General features: G+C 36.6%; 1 protein-coding gene across 12 annotated transcripts in view; it reads left to right on the top strand.

Annotated features, from left to right (window-relative positions):
• Positions 1-14,093, top strand: part of FBXW7 (F-box and WD repeat domain containing 7) — a 279,362-nt gene that overhangs the window by 227,617 nt on the left and 37,652 nt on the right. For 11 of the 12 annotated variants that reach the window (XM_074951001.1, XM_074950991.1, XM_074950995.1 and 8 more), the window contains 2 exons: positions 8,593-8,675; positions 12,128-12,269. In XM_074951001.1, the coding sequence (XP_074807102.1) occupies positions 8,593-8,675; positions 12,128-12,269 (225 nt within the window). Of the gene's footprint in view, positions 1-5,650; positions 5,973-8,592; positions 8,676-12,127; positions 12,270-14,093 lie in introns of those variants that run through there. The other variant, XM_074951000.1, reaches the window with a different exon arrangement.

The raw sequence follows: 14,093 nt of genomic DNA, 5'->3' as shown, positions 1-14,093 counted from the left end.
TCTTTTTGTGGATACAGACTAACACGGCTGCAACTCTGAAACCTGACAATTGGTTTTGAAGACTATTGCACGTCAAGCAAAGATGAAAATGGGTATTATATGTTTGTTCTCTCTCCTACCCCCTCTCAAACCACCCATAGCAGTGGAAGAGTAGATGTGTTTCGCCACCCCTTGACCTTACCTGGTGCCACCCAGGGGGCCGCTCAAAGATTCATGGATTCGTAGGATTGAGCAAGATCTGGGAATGTTGTTACACATCATCTGGTGCAGTGCCATCACCCATAGTCACTCTGGCTGGCACAACAATCCTTAGTAGACTATGCGTGTGTGCATGTTTCCTCTCTTCCTCAAAAAGGAAGGGAACTAGATTGCCAGATATAGTCACCATTAAAATATTTGCATCTGCCAATTCTTAGCTTTCCATATATTTTTCCCATATAATTAGAATAAGTAGTATTACACCCTATATTTAGACTAAATAATATCTGAGAAACTAAGTTTCTATTGTGTGATAACTATTGGCAAATAGTGACTCTTTGGGCTAATATAATGGTCATGATTCAAGCAAAGAAATTAATAGGTAAAGCAAGTTTTGTGGGGGAGGGGCTGTTTCATCAGAGAATGAATGGCAGTCATGAGCAGTGGGGGAAAGTAATCATCAGTAATGTACCAGAAGAGAAGAAAATGGAAAAGTAAAATAGAAACACAGTACTTTACTTTAACCTCCTAAGAAAACTGCTAATGATTACTTGACTACCTCACCCTGGAGCCCATTTTGTTGAAAAGTACATCCACCTAGGTTATAAAGTCAGTCTTGTAATCTTTAGTAAATGGGTAGAGCTTGTCCATGTTGATCACCTATAAATTTTCTCTGTTGTGGCTGAGAACTCACTAGTCCCAGAGTGAGTTAGCAGATTTACAGGGAGAGGCAAATCCATGGTTTTAAGTGGCTCCACTATGCAATTTTTGAATCCACAAAGCAATAATATCCTCTGCTTGTTTTTACCCTGACAGTACCGGTGCTAACTTACTTTCCATAGCTGTTTATTCCTTTAACAGTGATCTTAAATCTTCCATGTACATCCAGCATATGCCTTTTTTTTTTCTCATGAACTGCATTAGAGTAGGAGGAGTTAAGTCTCCTGAGACGTGTGCAACTTTGTTCATATCTGACGTATGAAGTCAGCTCAGGACTACTTTGATATTCTATGATTCTATGAAAACAGAGTTGGAAGGGACCTCAGGAGATCATCTGGTCCAACCCCCTGCTCAAAGCAGGCACAATTCCCCCCCCCCCCCCCCGATGGCCCCCTCAGGGATTGAACTCACAACCCTGGGTTTAGCAGGCCAATGCTCAAACCACTGAGCTATCCCGTTTTCATAAAATACACCGCACTGAGGCTTAATGGATAATAGTATAAATGCCAAGATTTGATGGGCAGAGTTTAAGATGATTAGTAAGGCTAGTTTAGTTGGGAGATACTAACTTTATTCTTAAGGTAAAGAGCATTACAGAAAAAAAACATTTAAACCCATAAAAGAACCTACACACATGCTAATAAGTTTACCAGGCATCACCCGACCCTAGGGGCTTTTTTGTGGTTACAAGTTCATGAGAGTTCATCACACTCTCTTACTTATGTCAAAGTCTTTCCAATCCTTATATAAGGATTGGGGCCCTCCATAGACAAGGGGTCTGGTCCGTTTGCTAGATCAGGGAAAAAGGCCCCGAGTCAGCTTAAAATCCAGGCTTTTATCCAAAAGCTGTAGGAGGATTCTGTTATGTTTTGGGTTTAGTTTGTGGGTTGATTTTTTTTGTCTGTTGATCCTGGAGAATCCACTTGGAATTAATATATATGTATATCTCCATGGGGGAAGGGTGGCTTCAAAAACTGATAACAGAGGAAGTTCACGAGCATCCTCTCCTTTCTACTAAAGAAGGTCCATACAATGCCACAACAACACATACACGATTTCATTTTAATACAATGTACCCTAAAGTTACTAACCCTAATTCAATAAGGTTTAACTTAATTCTGTACAATTTAGCTTAATTCCATAAGATTTGTTCAGGATATTGTCAGTCTGTCATAGCCATATCCAGCTTAGTTTGTCCTCTGGAATATTGAAACTGTTTAGGGTCTGTCTGCTTAGTCTTTTCCTTTCGCTGGGAAACCACCATTTTGTGTGGATAGGCTCTTCCTTTACTTCCTTTCAAGTGATGACTAGCTCTTTTTGGAGAGCCTCATTTGAATGTATTTTTGCTAGGTTTAGAATTCTCAGATTGTTTAGCCTGCAGCTCAGAGATGTTAATTACCTTCTTTAACCTAGGCTAAAAAAATTCCACTGGGAAAATTCTTTCCTGGGAATCCATGGCAAACTTGATTTACTTTGATTTGTAGAATTCCCATTTTGCCACAGACTTCCTGTGACTTTGGGCAAGTCATTTTAATCTCTGCCTCAGTTCCCATCTGTAAAATGAGTATAATGGTTTTCCACTTAATGGGTGTTGACAATAAATCAGTGAATACTTGGGAGACACCTAGATACTACAGTTTAGGGGCTACATAAATACATATATAGAAGATGGACAGTAACAGGGTGCTGTTCTGGCACTGCATGTCTTTTCTGAGGCAGAGCTTCTGTGGTACATGGAGCAGGCATGCAGAGCTTAAGGGATACTTTGCTCCTTGACTGATATCTCTAAACTTTCTTACCCTCTGTATAGCAGAAGGAGCAACAACACAATTGTTCAGGAGTTCCAGATTCATTCTCATGAGAGGAAGAGGAAGCTAGAAGCTACGTCATCTCTTTTGGCCAGGTGTGGGGAGACGTGGGGGGAGAGAAACTCCCAATTTATCAGATCTCTTCTAACTTTAACTGAGAGGAAAAATGGAAATTCCAAGCAGGCTCAAGGGAAAGTTCTCTTCTAAAAATCCCAGTGACATGCCCCTGGGTTGTCATCCTACTCCTGAGGACAGGGCCAGCTCAAGGCACCAGCCTAGCAAGCAGGTGCCTGGGGCGGCAAACGGGAAAGGGCGGCACTGCATCTGCTTTTGGCAGCACGCCAGTGGCAGCTCCTCTGCTTCCCTCTTCGGCGGCACGCCTGCGGCAGCCCCTTCTCCTCTTTTCCTGTTCAGCGGCGTGCCTGCGGCAGCTCCTCCACTTCCCTCTTCGGCGGCATTTTCCTTCGCTGCTTGGGGCGGCAAAAAAGGTAGAGCCGGCCCTGCCTGAGGAGAAGTAAGATTCTCATCTAGGCATTGCCCCTGGATTTTGCACTGCACCCCAAAATGTCTGTAATGCACTTTGGCTAACAGGCATCTAATGAACTTTTGATTATACAGTTCTCCTTTATGGTTATAGAAACCTACATTTCTCACAAACTGAAAAAAAACAAACATATTTTGTACATCCTTCCTGCGCCAAAGTTGGTGGACAGGACGGAAACCAGTCTCTTCCATTCTTCTCTGTCATTTCCTGCTTGAGATTGACTATTCTGTCCTCCCTGCTAACGGTTCTTCTTAACATTTCTCTTGGATACCCTCATTTCCTCACAACAGCTGGTTTTCACTTGACAGTTTTGTGTGGGAATCTGTATGTTGGCATTCAGAGTACATGCCCCAGATACATTCAGAGCTTCCTTCTGATTCTGGTGGAAAGAGCTGGTTGGTGGTATTTCAGATCTCTTCGTTGGTGCTGAAGTCTTTGCAGTCAATGTTCAGAATCTTTCGTAGGCACTTATTTTGGAAGGTGTCTAGTTTTCTGTCTGTTTTAGTAGATCTCCAACTCTTGCAGCCATATATTAGCCCTGAGATTGTTTAAACTGAAAATTCTCAGTTTTGTTCTAGTGCTGTATATCTTTGATTGCAATACTTTGTTGAGTTGCCTGTCCTATCGTTAACGTCTCACCTCTTGAGGTCTCCTTTGGTTAAAATGGTGCTGCCCGGGTAGATGAACTGTTCAACTTCCTTGATATTTTTGCCTTCTAATGTGATGTTACTGCTTGATGTCTGGGTTTCAGTAATGTTTGTTCTAGCATAATTAATTTTCAGCCTCATTTGGCTTGCTATTTTTGCCAAGTTGTCTGTCTGTCTCTATCTTTTCAGGGGTATCTCCGGGTAGCACAATATCATCAGCAAAGTTGCTATACCAGTGTTTGTGTTGCTAATACACTTCTTCATTATCTACAGCAATGCCAAACAACAACGGAGATAAAATGCAGCCCTGTTCCATGCCAGCATCCACACTGAACCACTCTGTTGTCCGGTTGTTCACCCTCACAGAACAATTGGCATCTCTGTACATGGCCTTGTTAATATTGACAGTTTTAACTGGGATTCCATAGGATTTTAAAATATTCCATAATATATGTCAGTGCAAGCTGTCAAATGCCATTTGAAAATAAAAATAATTGATGAAGAGAGGAGCTTGCCATTCTATACATTTTTCTATGATGGACCTTTAGTGTAAATATCTAATCTACATGGGATGTCTTGGGCCTGAGTCCACCCTGTTCTTCTCAAAGGTTTGCATCCTCTGCCTCTTTCATCCTGTGCAGTGTCCTACTATAGAAGGCTTTCCCTACAACAGAGAGTAGTATAACTCCTCTCCAGTTGTTATTCAGTAAGATCACCCTTTATCTGATAATTATTCCATGTTTCCACTGTTCACGTGGGGTCTCTTCTTCCCAAACTTTATTGAACAGCTGTATCAATTTTGGTAGGAGAGTTGTATCAAGTAATTGTAAAACAAAAAACGTTGTTTGGAAAATTGTGTGTGAAATATTCAAAGCTTTCCTTAAGATTTTTCTAAGTGTGAGAGAGAAACCATCAAACGATTTGTGTGTGGACACCAGAAGCAGACATTAGAAGCTTTTTAATGTTTGGGGGGTTTTGTATAACCCTCAACTAATTTTAAAAATAGGGAGATTTTCTGGGAAGAGGATGCACAGAATATTAAAGGTGCATTGGGAGGACTGCCTTCCAAGGAAAACTTGGGCATACTCTTGAATTTTACAGATTAGTCACTATAGTAATAAATATTTGAATCCGTATTACATAATTTTCAATTTTAAAAGTTGGAAGTGTTAAATTTGCCAAACCATATTGTGTCGCCAACAGAATATTTCAAACATCTTTTTGGCAAATAATATATTTCAAATTATTTTAAAATTAACTAAAAATAGCACTTTTGAAGTACTAATTTGTGTCCACTGAAAGCACTAATGTAAAAGTCCAGTTAACTGGCTGAGGGCTACACTATAATTGCAATGAGTGGCAGTGAGCTTGCTTGCTTCAACTGGAAAAATCTGAAGCATGCTGCACTTTCAAATATAAAAAAATGGTTTGATAACATTCCACCAGCCTCCAAGGCTACTTTAAAAAATCAGTTTTATTTTTCAAAGAAAAGATGAAGACAAGTTTAAGGAAGGGAATGTTGGTGTGGGGGCTATTTAATTTCCTGTTCAAGCCCTTCCTGTACTCTGTGCTTACAGGCTCCCCGGAGCTGAGCACCATATAATTGATGTGCAGCCTGCATTGCTGAAGGTTGGACTGCACCATTCCGTAAACGAGGGAAGATGTAATCTGATCCTCTGCTGCTAAGGGAGGAATCTGTTAAATCAAGGCTTTGACAGGGCACAGTCTCCTCCAATAATCTTCCCCCTCTCTCCCATTATTCCCTCAAGTTCTACTCCAGCAAGCTGCATGTATGTGTGTGCCCCGAGAAGCAGTTTGATACTGAGCTTCATTTGCCTTTACAGTGGAGTTTTGTTGCTGGTTCTGCTGCCTAATCTTCCTTTTCTGACGTGCCCGAGCATGTCCACATTAGAGTCTGTGACATACCTACCTGAAAAAGGTTTATATTGTCAGAGACTACCAAGCAGTCGGACGCTCGGGGGCACAGAATCACTGAAGGGAAAAAATACAGAAAACATGGGTTTCTACGGCACTTTAAAAATGATTTTTTACAAAGTAAGTATCTGGTTTTTTTCTTGTTTGAGAGAGTGTGTGTGTGTCTGTGTTAAGGAAGAAAAAAATCTGTATCATCAGAGATGGCTGCAGTATCTTCTCTTTTTGGTGGGTGGCTGGATGCCTGGCATTCTATTCTACACGATGAATGAAGGCAAATAATGAAATGGCTAAATGAGATGCGAAAAGCTTTTATTTTAGGAATCTGAGTAAGAAGTGATATGTTGATCTGAGAATTTACCTTCAAATAAACTGCTTGACTTTCAAAATGCAGCTCATCTATACATTAACCTGAAAGCACTTTATGCATAACTGTTCTTTAGTAAATCTTCTTTCTGTACCTTACCTATCTCTCAGGCTTATTTTAATTTTGCTGTGAATGTAGAAAAAGATGCAAGTAATGATGTGGATATTTACGTGTAATGCAGTGTGCTATGGAAGACTTTGATACCACTCTGTATTTCTGGTAATGATGCAGAATACAGTTTGATATTTTGACTGCAAGATCAGTTATTTCAGTAAATCAACACTAAGGACTCTAGTACTTATATTCACAGAGAATTATTTCACGAGGATGTTTTCTCGAGTATTTCTGATACAAGTTTTCAGTTCCACAAAAATCATCTTGAAATCTAAATTTTATCACTAGAGCAATCTTCTGGAAACAAAGTTTTATCTTAGTATGGTAAATGCAATTGTGTCAATGAATTTACTTGGCACCCTGTGAAGTGCTGAAAGCGCATATATGTCACTAAGCTGATAAGAACAGATGAAAAAGTTTCTTAAAATAATTGAGAAAACAGGAAATTGGAGATGTCATTATTAGGTAAATATAGGACTGCATGTTGATTTGAATATTTTCTATGCGCTTGTCGAAGAATAAATGAATATATCTGCTTATACTGTTGCTAGCATTATATTTCTTATACGTTACAATTTTTGCTTTTGAAAAAGGTAAATCTCTTCTTTTGAGAGAGGGAACTAGAAGATAAATATAAGCATTGGTGTGAAGATATTCTCTCAGGAAAATCAGTTTAATTTTTAACTGAGATTAAAAACTTCCTGTAACATTAAAATACTTCCTTAAGATTCCTACTATAAGATTCCTCTAGTATGGTGTTAAACTAAACAAATGAGATTTATGCCTTCAGTGGTTTTGCTGTCTTGCTCCTGTACAATGCTAAAAGATGGTCTCCATTATTCTCAGTGTTCCTTAGAACAATTTGGTGGGCAATGGGAGTGAGTGGGTAGGGTTGGTTCTTGCATTTGGGATTTGTTATGTGGGGTTTCTGTGTTTGTTGTTCTGTTTAACGTTTTTATGGTGACATGGTTATTTGTGTCCCATGTGAGGCATGGGCAAGAAAACAAGGTTTAGCTATAAGGCAAGCTATTTTTCTTTTTTAATGAGTATGTATAACCTGAGTAGTCCTTTCTCATAATTACTAATGGAACAAAATACAAAAGCTTTATTGAATGTTTATTAAGTGACATGTAAATGTCTGAGTATTTTAAAGGAAAATGTTTCTAATGCAAACATTTTTTATAGCTGTAGAGAAACCAATTCATTTTAGGAAGGAAGACTGGTACAATAAATGGTTGAATCCAGTCATAAAGATGAAATTATAATATCTGCAACATTTTAAAAAACAGAGAACCACTTAGCATTACATATCCAAGATATCAATTTAAAACCATTAATTTTAACAGATTAAATTAGAGAAACTAAAAACCCTTACAAATATTTAAGGTCCAAATTGATACACAGGTAGTTTATACATTCTGCAGTCAATAGCTGTTGTTGCTCTACTAATGGCTAAAATGTTTTCCTTACAATAAAAACAAAACTTTATTTGGCATAAAATGTGTGGTTGAAGATTACCAGCATATGCAGCAAGTAATCCTTATTTGTCTGGCTGGATGAACATGCCTTTCACTGGTTTCCATCTCTTTGGTAATTTTTGCAGATTTCCTTCTCCTTTTAACAGCTGCCCTGATCATTATTTGTTTTTTGATCATATCTAATTGTGGGTGACATTCTAGACGAGATTTATTCTTTTTCATTCTACCCCTTTTGTGAAAATGTCAATATCCTCTTTAAGTCATTTCATTTAAGTCAGTGTCATTTCATAAATGTTTGAAATATTAAATTAAAAATGTTAAGATGAGTCATTTTTAAGTATTTGAAATGTTTTTGTCTTAATGCCTAAAATATACATTTGGTCTACAGTACACAGAGACGATCCAAAATGTAACCCACTTGTCATTTTCAGACTTTACAGTTATAATAGCTATGAAACTGAAATAACAGGGGTGGAATTCTTTCCAGAGATTTCACAAAGATCAGTTTTTTAAATAAACCTTTAGATAGTTATATCCAAATAAAAACTAAGATAGTTTTAAGTATCTTTAGTCATAAAATAGATACTTATTAACACTATTTCACATTTGTTACTTCTAGTTGTAAACTAGAACATTATTTTATTTTATTAATGGAGGTTTCTTATGAAAATTCAGAATTAAAGTAAAAGGAAAAATGTGTTCATTTTAGATATTAATGACATGATTTATGCTGGCCATACAACTAAATCTTTGGGGTGTTTTTTTTCCCCTCCTCACCTTGCAGATGAAGAGAAAGTTGGACCATGGCTCCGAGGTCCGTTCTTTCTCTCTGGGAAAGAAACCCTGCAAAGTCTCAGAATACACGAGGTAATTAAATGTAATAACAGATGACCTGGTCATGATTCTTATGTGTACATCCTGTCTTTCCAGCTGCTCAACCTGAATCATAGCTCATCTGAAACGTTAACTCCATAGAAGAGAACTGGTGGTATTATCACTATTAGCATGTAGTTCAGTTGCTTAAAATTATGGTAACTGAAGTTGAGTTTTAATAGAGTAGCCGAAGTCGTATTTCTTCTTTTGAGGTTTGCTTTCAATTTCTAATATATTGCCCATCCCTGAAGAGCTTTCTACAGGGCAGAAGCATTTCTCAAAATAAAGTGTGAAATCAATACAGTTTTAAAAGGGACTTAATAGCAAGAACTTCTAAAAAGAAAGGTTTTTACAAAATATGATCAAACGTATCAATTTACTAAGGCAACTGAAATACTTGAGTGGAAATTTATGTAGGCAGAACTGAACATATGATCCTAAGCAAATTACAAAAAAACACTTGCTACCTACATTATGGTATTATTGAGTCCCCGTTCTTCTCCCTTACTCATGTTGATTAGTAGGTTAGTGCACAAGTAGCTCCATTTATTTCAGTGAGACTCCTTGCAGAGTAAGATAATAATCAACATGAGTAAGGAAGCAGAATAGGGCAACTTCTGAATTAGCAAGTATATTTTATTTGCTAAAGATAAGATCTTAAATGGTCTATATGCATACATTACAGTATGCTCAATAGTTGCCATAACAACTAGATATAATTGTTCTCTGATGTCCTGCTGCATTCCATCATTTTGGAATTTGCATCATTGTAAAACTTTTCCTGCTACTTTCCAGTTAAAATTGGCTTAGGAAGTCAGTTCTTGCATACAACACTGTTGATGTATCTTGAAAGTGTAAATTACGTTTTATACGTCTCTCCATTTAAGAGGCTTATTGCACAAATGAAAAGTTCAGAAAATGTGGGAAAATATGTTCTGTGTTTGGTCTTTGATTTTGTAAATGGCAACATTAAAGAACAACAGACCTTCTCTTGTTAGTGAGCAAATATTACCATTCTGATCTCTCTAGTTGGTATATTATTTTCAATTGTTCTCAGTTTTCTGAACTCATTCTGCCAAAAACCTGCCTCTTTCCGTAACAGTTCCTCATATAACACAGTCCTTGGTGTCCACAAAAAAGGACAATTCAGTAAAGTAAACTGTTTGTCAAAATATATGTACTTCTTTTCAGAGGAATTGTTACTTGTCCAGCTTCCTAGAACATGTTACTATGTTTTAATAGAATGAAAACAAACATTCAGAAAGTTCTAAACACAAAAAGAATAAAGTATGAATAAAGATCATGTTTAATGTGATTTCAAATGAAAAAGAGTTTCCTTTAATTTCTGTTGTGGATGACTGCAGTTTTGACCAAAAAGTCCAATGTAGCAGTGATAGACATTTAAATAAAGGTATAACACCCCCTACGTTAAAATAAACAGCCACCAAACATTTTATTTACTTCAAATATGTATTTTAATGCCTCTAGCCTAAAGACAGCATTTATATTTCATTGTTGTTTAGAACAAGTTTCTAATTTTCTAGCCCATTTGATCACCAACATTCAAAAGCTAGCCTCTGTAGATACTTACCTTCTAGAGAAATTGACCATATTTGGTCCTACTGATGACAGTTGAGAAGATGTGAAAATAGTGTCTCTCAGAAACACAGATAGCCTTTGCTTGTTCACCCACACCAAGGGTAGAATTCAGCTCCTGTGCACAGGACCAGTACAAGACCTATGCACCAGTTAAATTCCACATAAGCTTAATTCACAGAGGCTTATTTTGGAACTGAAGTGTTGGATTGGCTTTTTGCTGGCCCTCTGCACAGGGGTGAATAGAATTAGATAGAAAAGTCATTGATTTTAGAAGTATCATGGATTAACTTAAAAGCATGACTTTTCTAAGTCTTCTTTCCATTGGAATTCAGAAGGTTGAGTTTATATACAGGAAAAAACCCTTTTCATAAATAATATAGGACAGTCTTGTGACTTTTTGAGTCGTTTGATCATATTATATTTAATATTGTTTAGGTACAATGATTTAATTCTTGCATCTCAATGTTTCTGTGTGTTCTCCTTGTTGTTAGAAGGAAAGACTCACAGGTCTGATGAACCTGGGGTTTGTTTGCACCCATTAAAAAAGACCCCCTTGGGTTATTTGCATTAGCTGAATGTCCTTAAAAGACAACTGTGTTCTGTGAAATAAAGTGCTCTGTATTAGCTTTTGTTTACATTGAAATAACAAGTAAAGAAATAAACCTGTTCTTATCAGTCTTTAATCTTCATTAGTTTATGCAAATTATTGGTACATACTGGGGAAAAAAAGAAATAAAAACAAAATTAGTTAAATAAATTAGTTACAAATAAATCTATATTGCATCAGTTTACAGCAATACTCTGTCCAGTGAAATCCTGAAGAGCAAATCAGCTGAAGGACTAGATTTACTGCAAAATATTAAGTATATTAAAGCAAAATGTTTAGGTATCTCCAGTATATTTGAATTCTACATGTTCTGCAATAGTTTGTACAGATAACTATGTTTTAAATAGGTGATCCAAACTTAAGTAGGGACTATATCAGTCAGATATGTTGTAAATGAAGTGTTTTACATGAGGTAAGGTGAGAGAAAATTGATGGCTGGACAACATTACTGTGGTAACCTTCTCTTGGAGTTTAGACCAGTCAGATGGGATGGAGTTCAGGAAAGGGGGGAAAAAAAAAAGACACACTTGAGGCAGAAACATATATTACTGTGTCTGATCTTTTAAATATGTGAGAAAACTGTGTGTAGATAGGGCACAACTTCTGCCTCCCACCCCCCTGAAATAGTGAGGTTGGTATTAATCCATCAATATGCAAACTTTTAAAATACAGTAATATATATTGAAGTTAAACTATTCTGTTATCATTATAAAATAGTAATAGCCTCTTGCTAACAAAATACATATCAAGGACTTAGATAATGGATTATTTTGTTGTTTGGCAATGAGGTAGCAACATGTTTTACCTTTACAGTTGAGACCTGTGAACTCCTGCTTTCCACATCACCAGAGACCAGGCCCACAGGAAACATGACACATTTGGTCTTCCTAGAGTGAAAGGATATATAGTCTTACTGCATCTCTTACATAAGCACTCCCTGCTGGCCAGTTGATGGTATTCATTTGGCCTTCAGTGGATGCTACCCATTTTTTTCCTGGCAGAAAGATGAACACTAGAATGACAGAAACAGCTGTATTGATGAGAGTGAGGAAACTGACTCCTTGAATGACAAAGTAGACTGTTCAAACTGTTGTTGCCTGGGTAATCTCACATAAAAATCAAAACATTATTTTATATTAATTCTGATTTGTAACTGCTGTACTAAAGCATTTTAAGTATATAGACATTTTATTTTTCAAAATGCAATAATTTCTGTGACTTTCACTTATTTGTATCATAGCACTACTGGGCTTGTGCCATGTTCTGCAACACCTACTACTTTTGGGGACCTGAGAGCAGCCAACGGCCAAGGACAACAGCGGCGCCGGATTTCATCTGTCCAGCCACCTACAGGACTTCAGGAATGGCTGAAAATGTTTCAGGTAATCAGCAACTAGAGTGTGAGACTAAATAACCAACTGGAATGGAAAGGAGTACTTGTGGCACCTTGGAGACTAACCAATTTATTTGAGCATAAGCTTTCGTGAGCTACAGCTCACTTCATCACTTCAACTGGAATGGTTCACCTTCATGATTTAAGAAAAAATAGCCAGCTTAATGTATCCCCATTGATTCCATGTAGTCTTGACAAAATAAATGAGCACCAACTTTAAAGGAAATACAGTTTTCCATTCCAGCTAGTTACTGTACAAACTCACAAAAATTTTGCTTTCTTGGGTTTGCTACCAAAATAAACTCTACTGTTAAGTACTTAGAAATTTTTGTAAACTCTATCCAGCATGTTGCCATTGTGGCCTCATTTTAACAAAAGACATGTTCATTTTGAGGCTTGTACGCATTAGTGCATGGTTTGTGTCTGTGTAATTATGATGCTAAATTTATCAGAAATCTGATAATTTAAGTGGAATAGAGGGAAAATCTAGTTTATAATGCTTTAAAAACTTAGTTATTTGACAAAATATATTTCTGATGAAAAGGAAACTCAGTGTTCATTCTTACCATTCTGTGTTTTAATCACATTCTTGGCTTGTGCATATTTGTACAAGAAAGAGCAAAGAGAGAACTTTTTTCTCCCTTCAGATAGTCTGGTCAACAAGGTCTACACGAAAAGCAACACTGACAAAGAGTCTGTAAAATAAAATGGTATGCACCAATATCTCCTACATAGATGTCTATTGTGTGTTTAAAAATATGAAAAAAACTACCCACTGATTAACAATAAAGCAATATTTTTTTCTTTCTGAACATTACTTCTGTAACGGTTTAAAAAGAAGAGATGGATCAAAGAAAATATAAAAATTCATTCCATTATTATCAGCAATCACTTTTACAGGTTCAGTGTAAACTTACTGACACACTGTTTTAGGCAGAAGTCATTTTTTATAACTTCATGCTCGATGTGCATCATTTGATGATAATTTGATTATGTAACTAATCTCATATGCAATTTGCCCTTAAAAAAAATAAAAACCTCTTCCTTCATAAATTATAAATATGTAATCTATTCATACAAAACTTGTACTTTGAAGTGAAGTGGGAAAGATTACATGATTTGCAGCAATAAGCATTCAGATTCAGTTGTTAAAGGTATGCTTTTGTGATGTTTTTTCCTAGAAAGATATTAATGGTACTTGGTATATGTGCTTCTTTCTAGACATAACATATACTTCAACACAGCTCCTGACTATTAATCAGTTGAAAGCCCTTCTGTTATCGAAAGTTGTTTGTTTCACAACAGAGGTATTTTATTGGTAATTTTAAGTATGCGGCTTACTTTTTCACATAGTCTATAACTACATACAATAAACCAGCAGGGTGGATTTGATTTAAGTCAAATGGATTTAAATCATGATTTAAATCACTAGTCAGGAAGACTCGATTTAATCATGGATTTCTGCATAAAAGGGCATTCTTGTTGGTTGTTATAACCTTAATACATATCTTCACAACTCAGAGATAGATGTAGGTTTCATTTTTAGAAGGTACACACCAGACATTTTTTAAGTGATTTATTTTATTTAAAGTGTAAAACTTTTCAGATTAGTTTTACGGCTAATCAGAAAATGAATGATTGTTTGGTTATTTCATTTACCAAAGATAATTGATGCAGATAGTTCACCTCCCAGTGACTTCATAAATATCTCCAATTCAAGACGTTAATCATTAATATTTGGAGGATTTTCTTGCCATGCTGTATTAGGAGGAGATCACCACCAGACAGACATTTAAATTGTTTTATTTAACTA

The sequence above is a fragment of the Natator depressus genome, chromosome 4 (assembly GCF_965152275.1).
Source record: "Natator depressus isolate rNatDep1 chromosome 4, rNatDep2.hap1, whole genome shotgun sequence".
NCBI classification, from domain to species: Eukaryota; Metazoa; Chordata; order Testudines; family Cheloniidae; genus Natator; species Natator depressus.
Note: the sequence above shows the minus strand (reverse complement) of the source record. Positions and strands in the feature narration are given on the sequence as shown.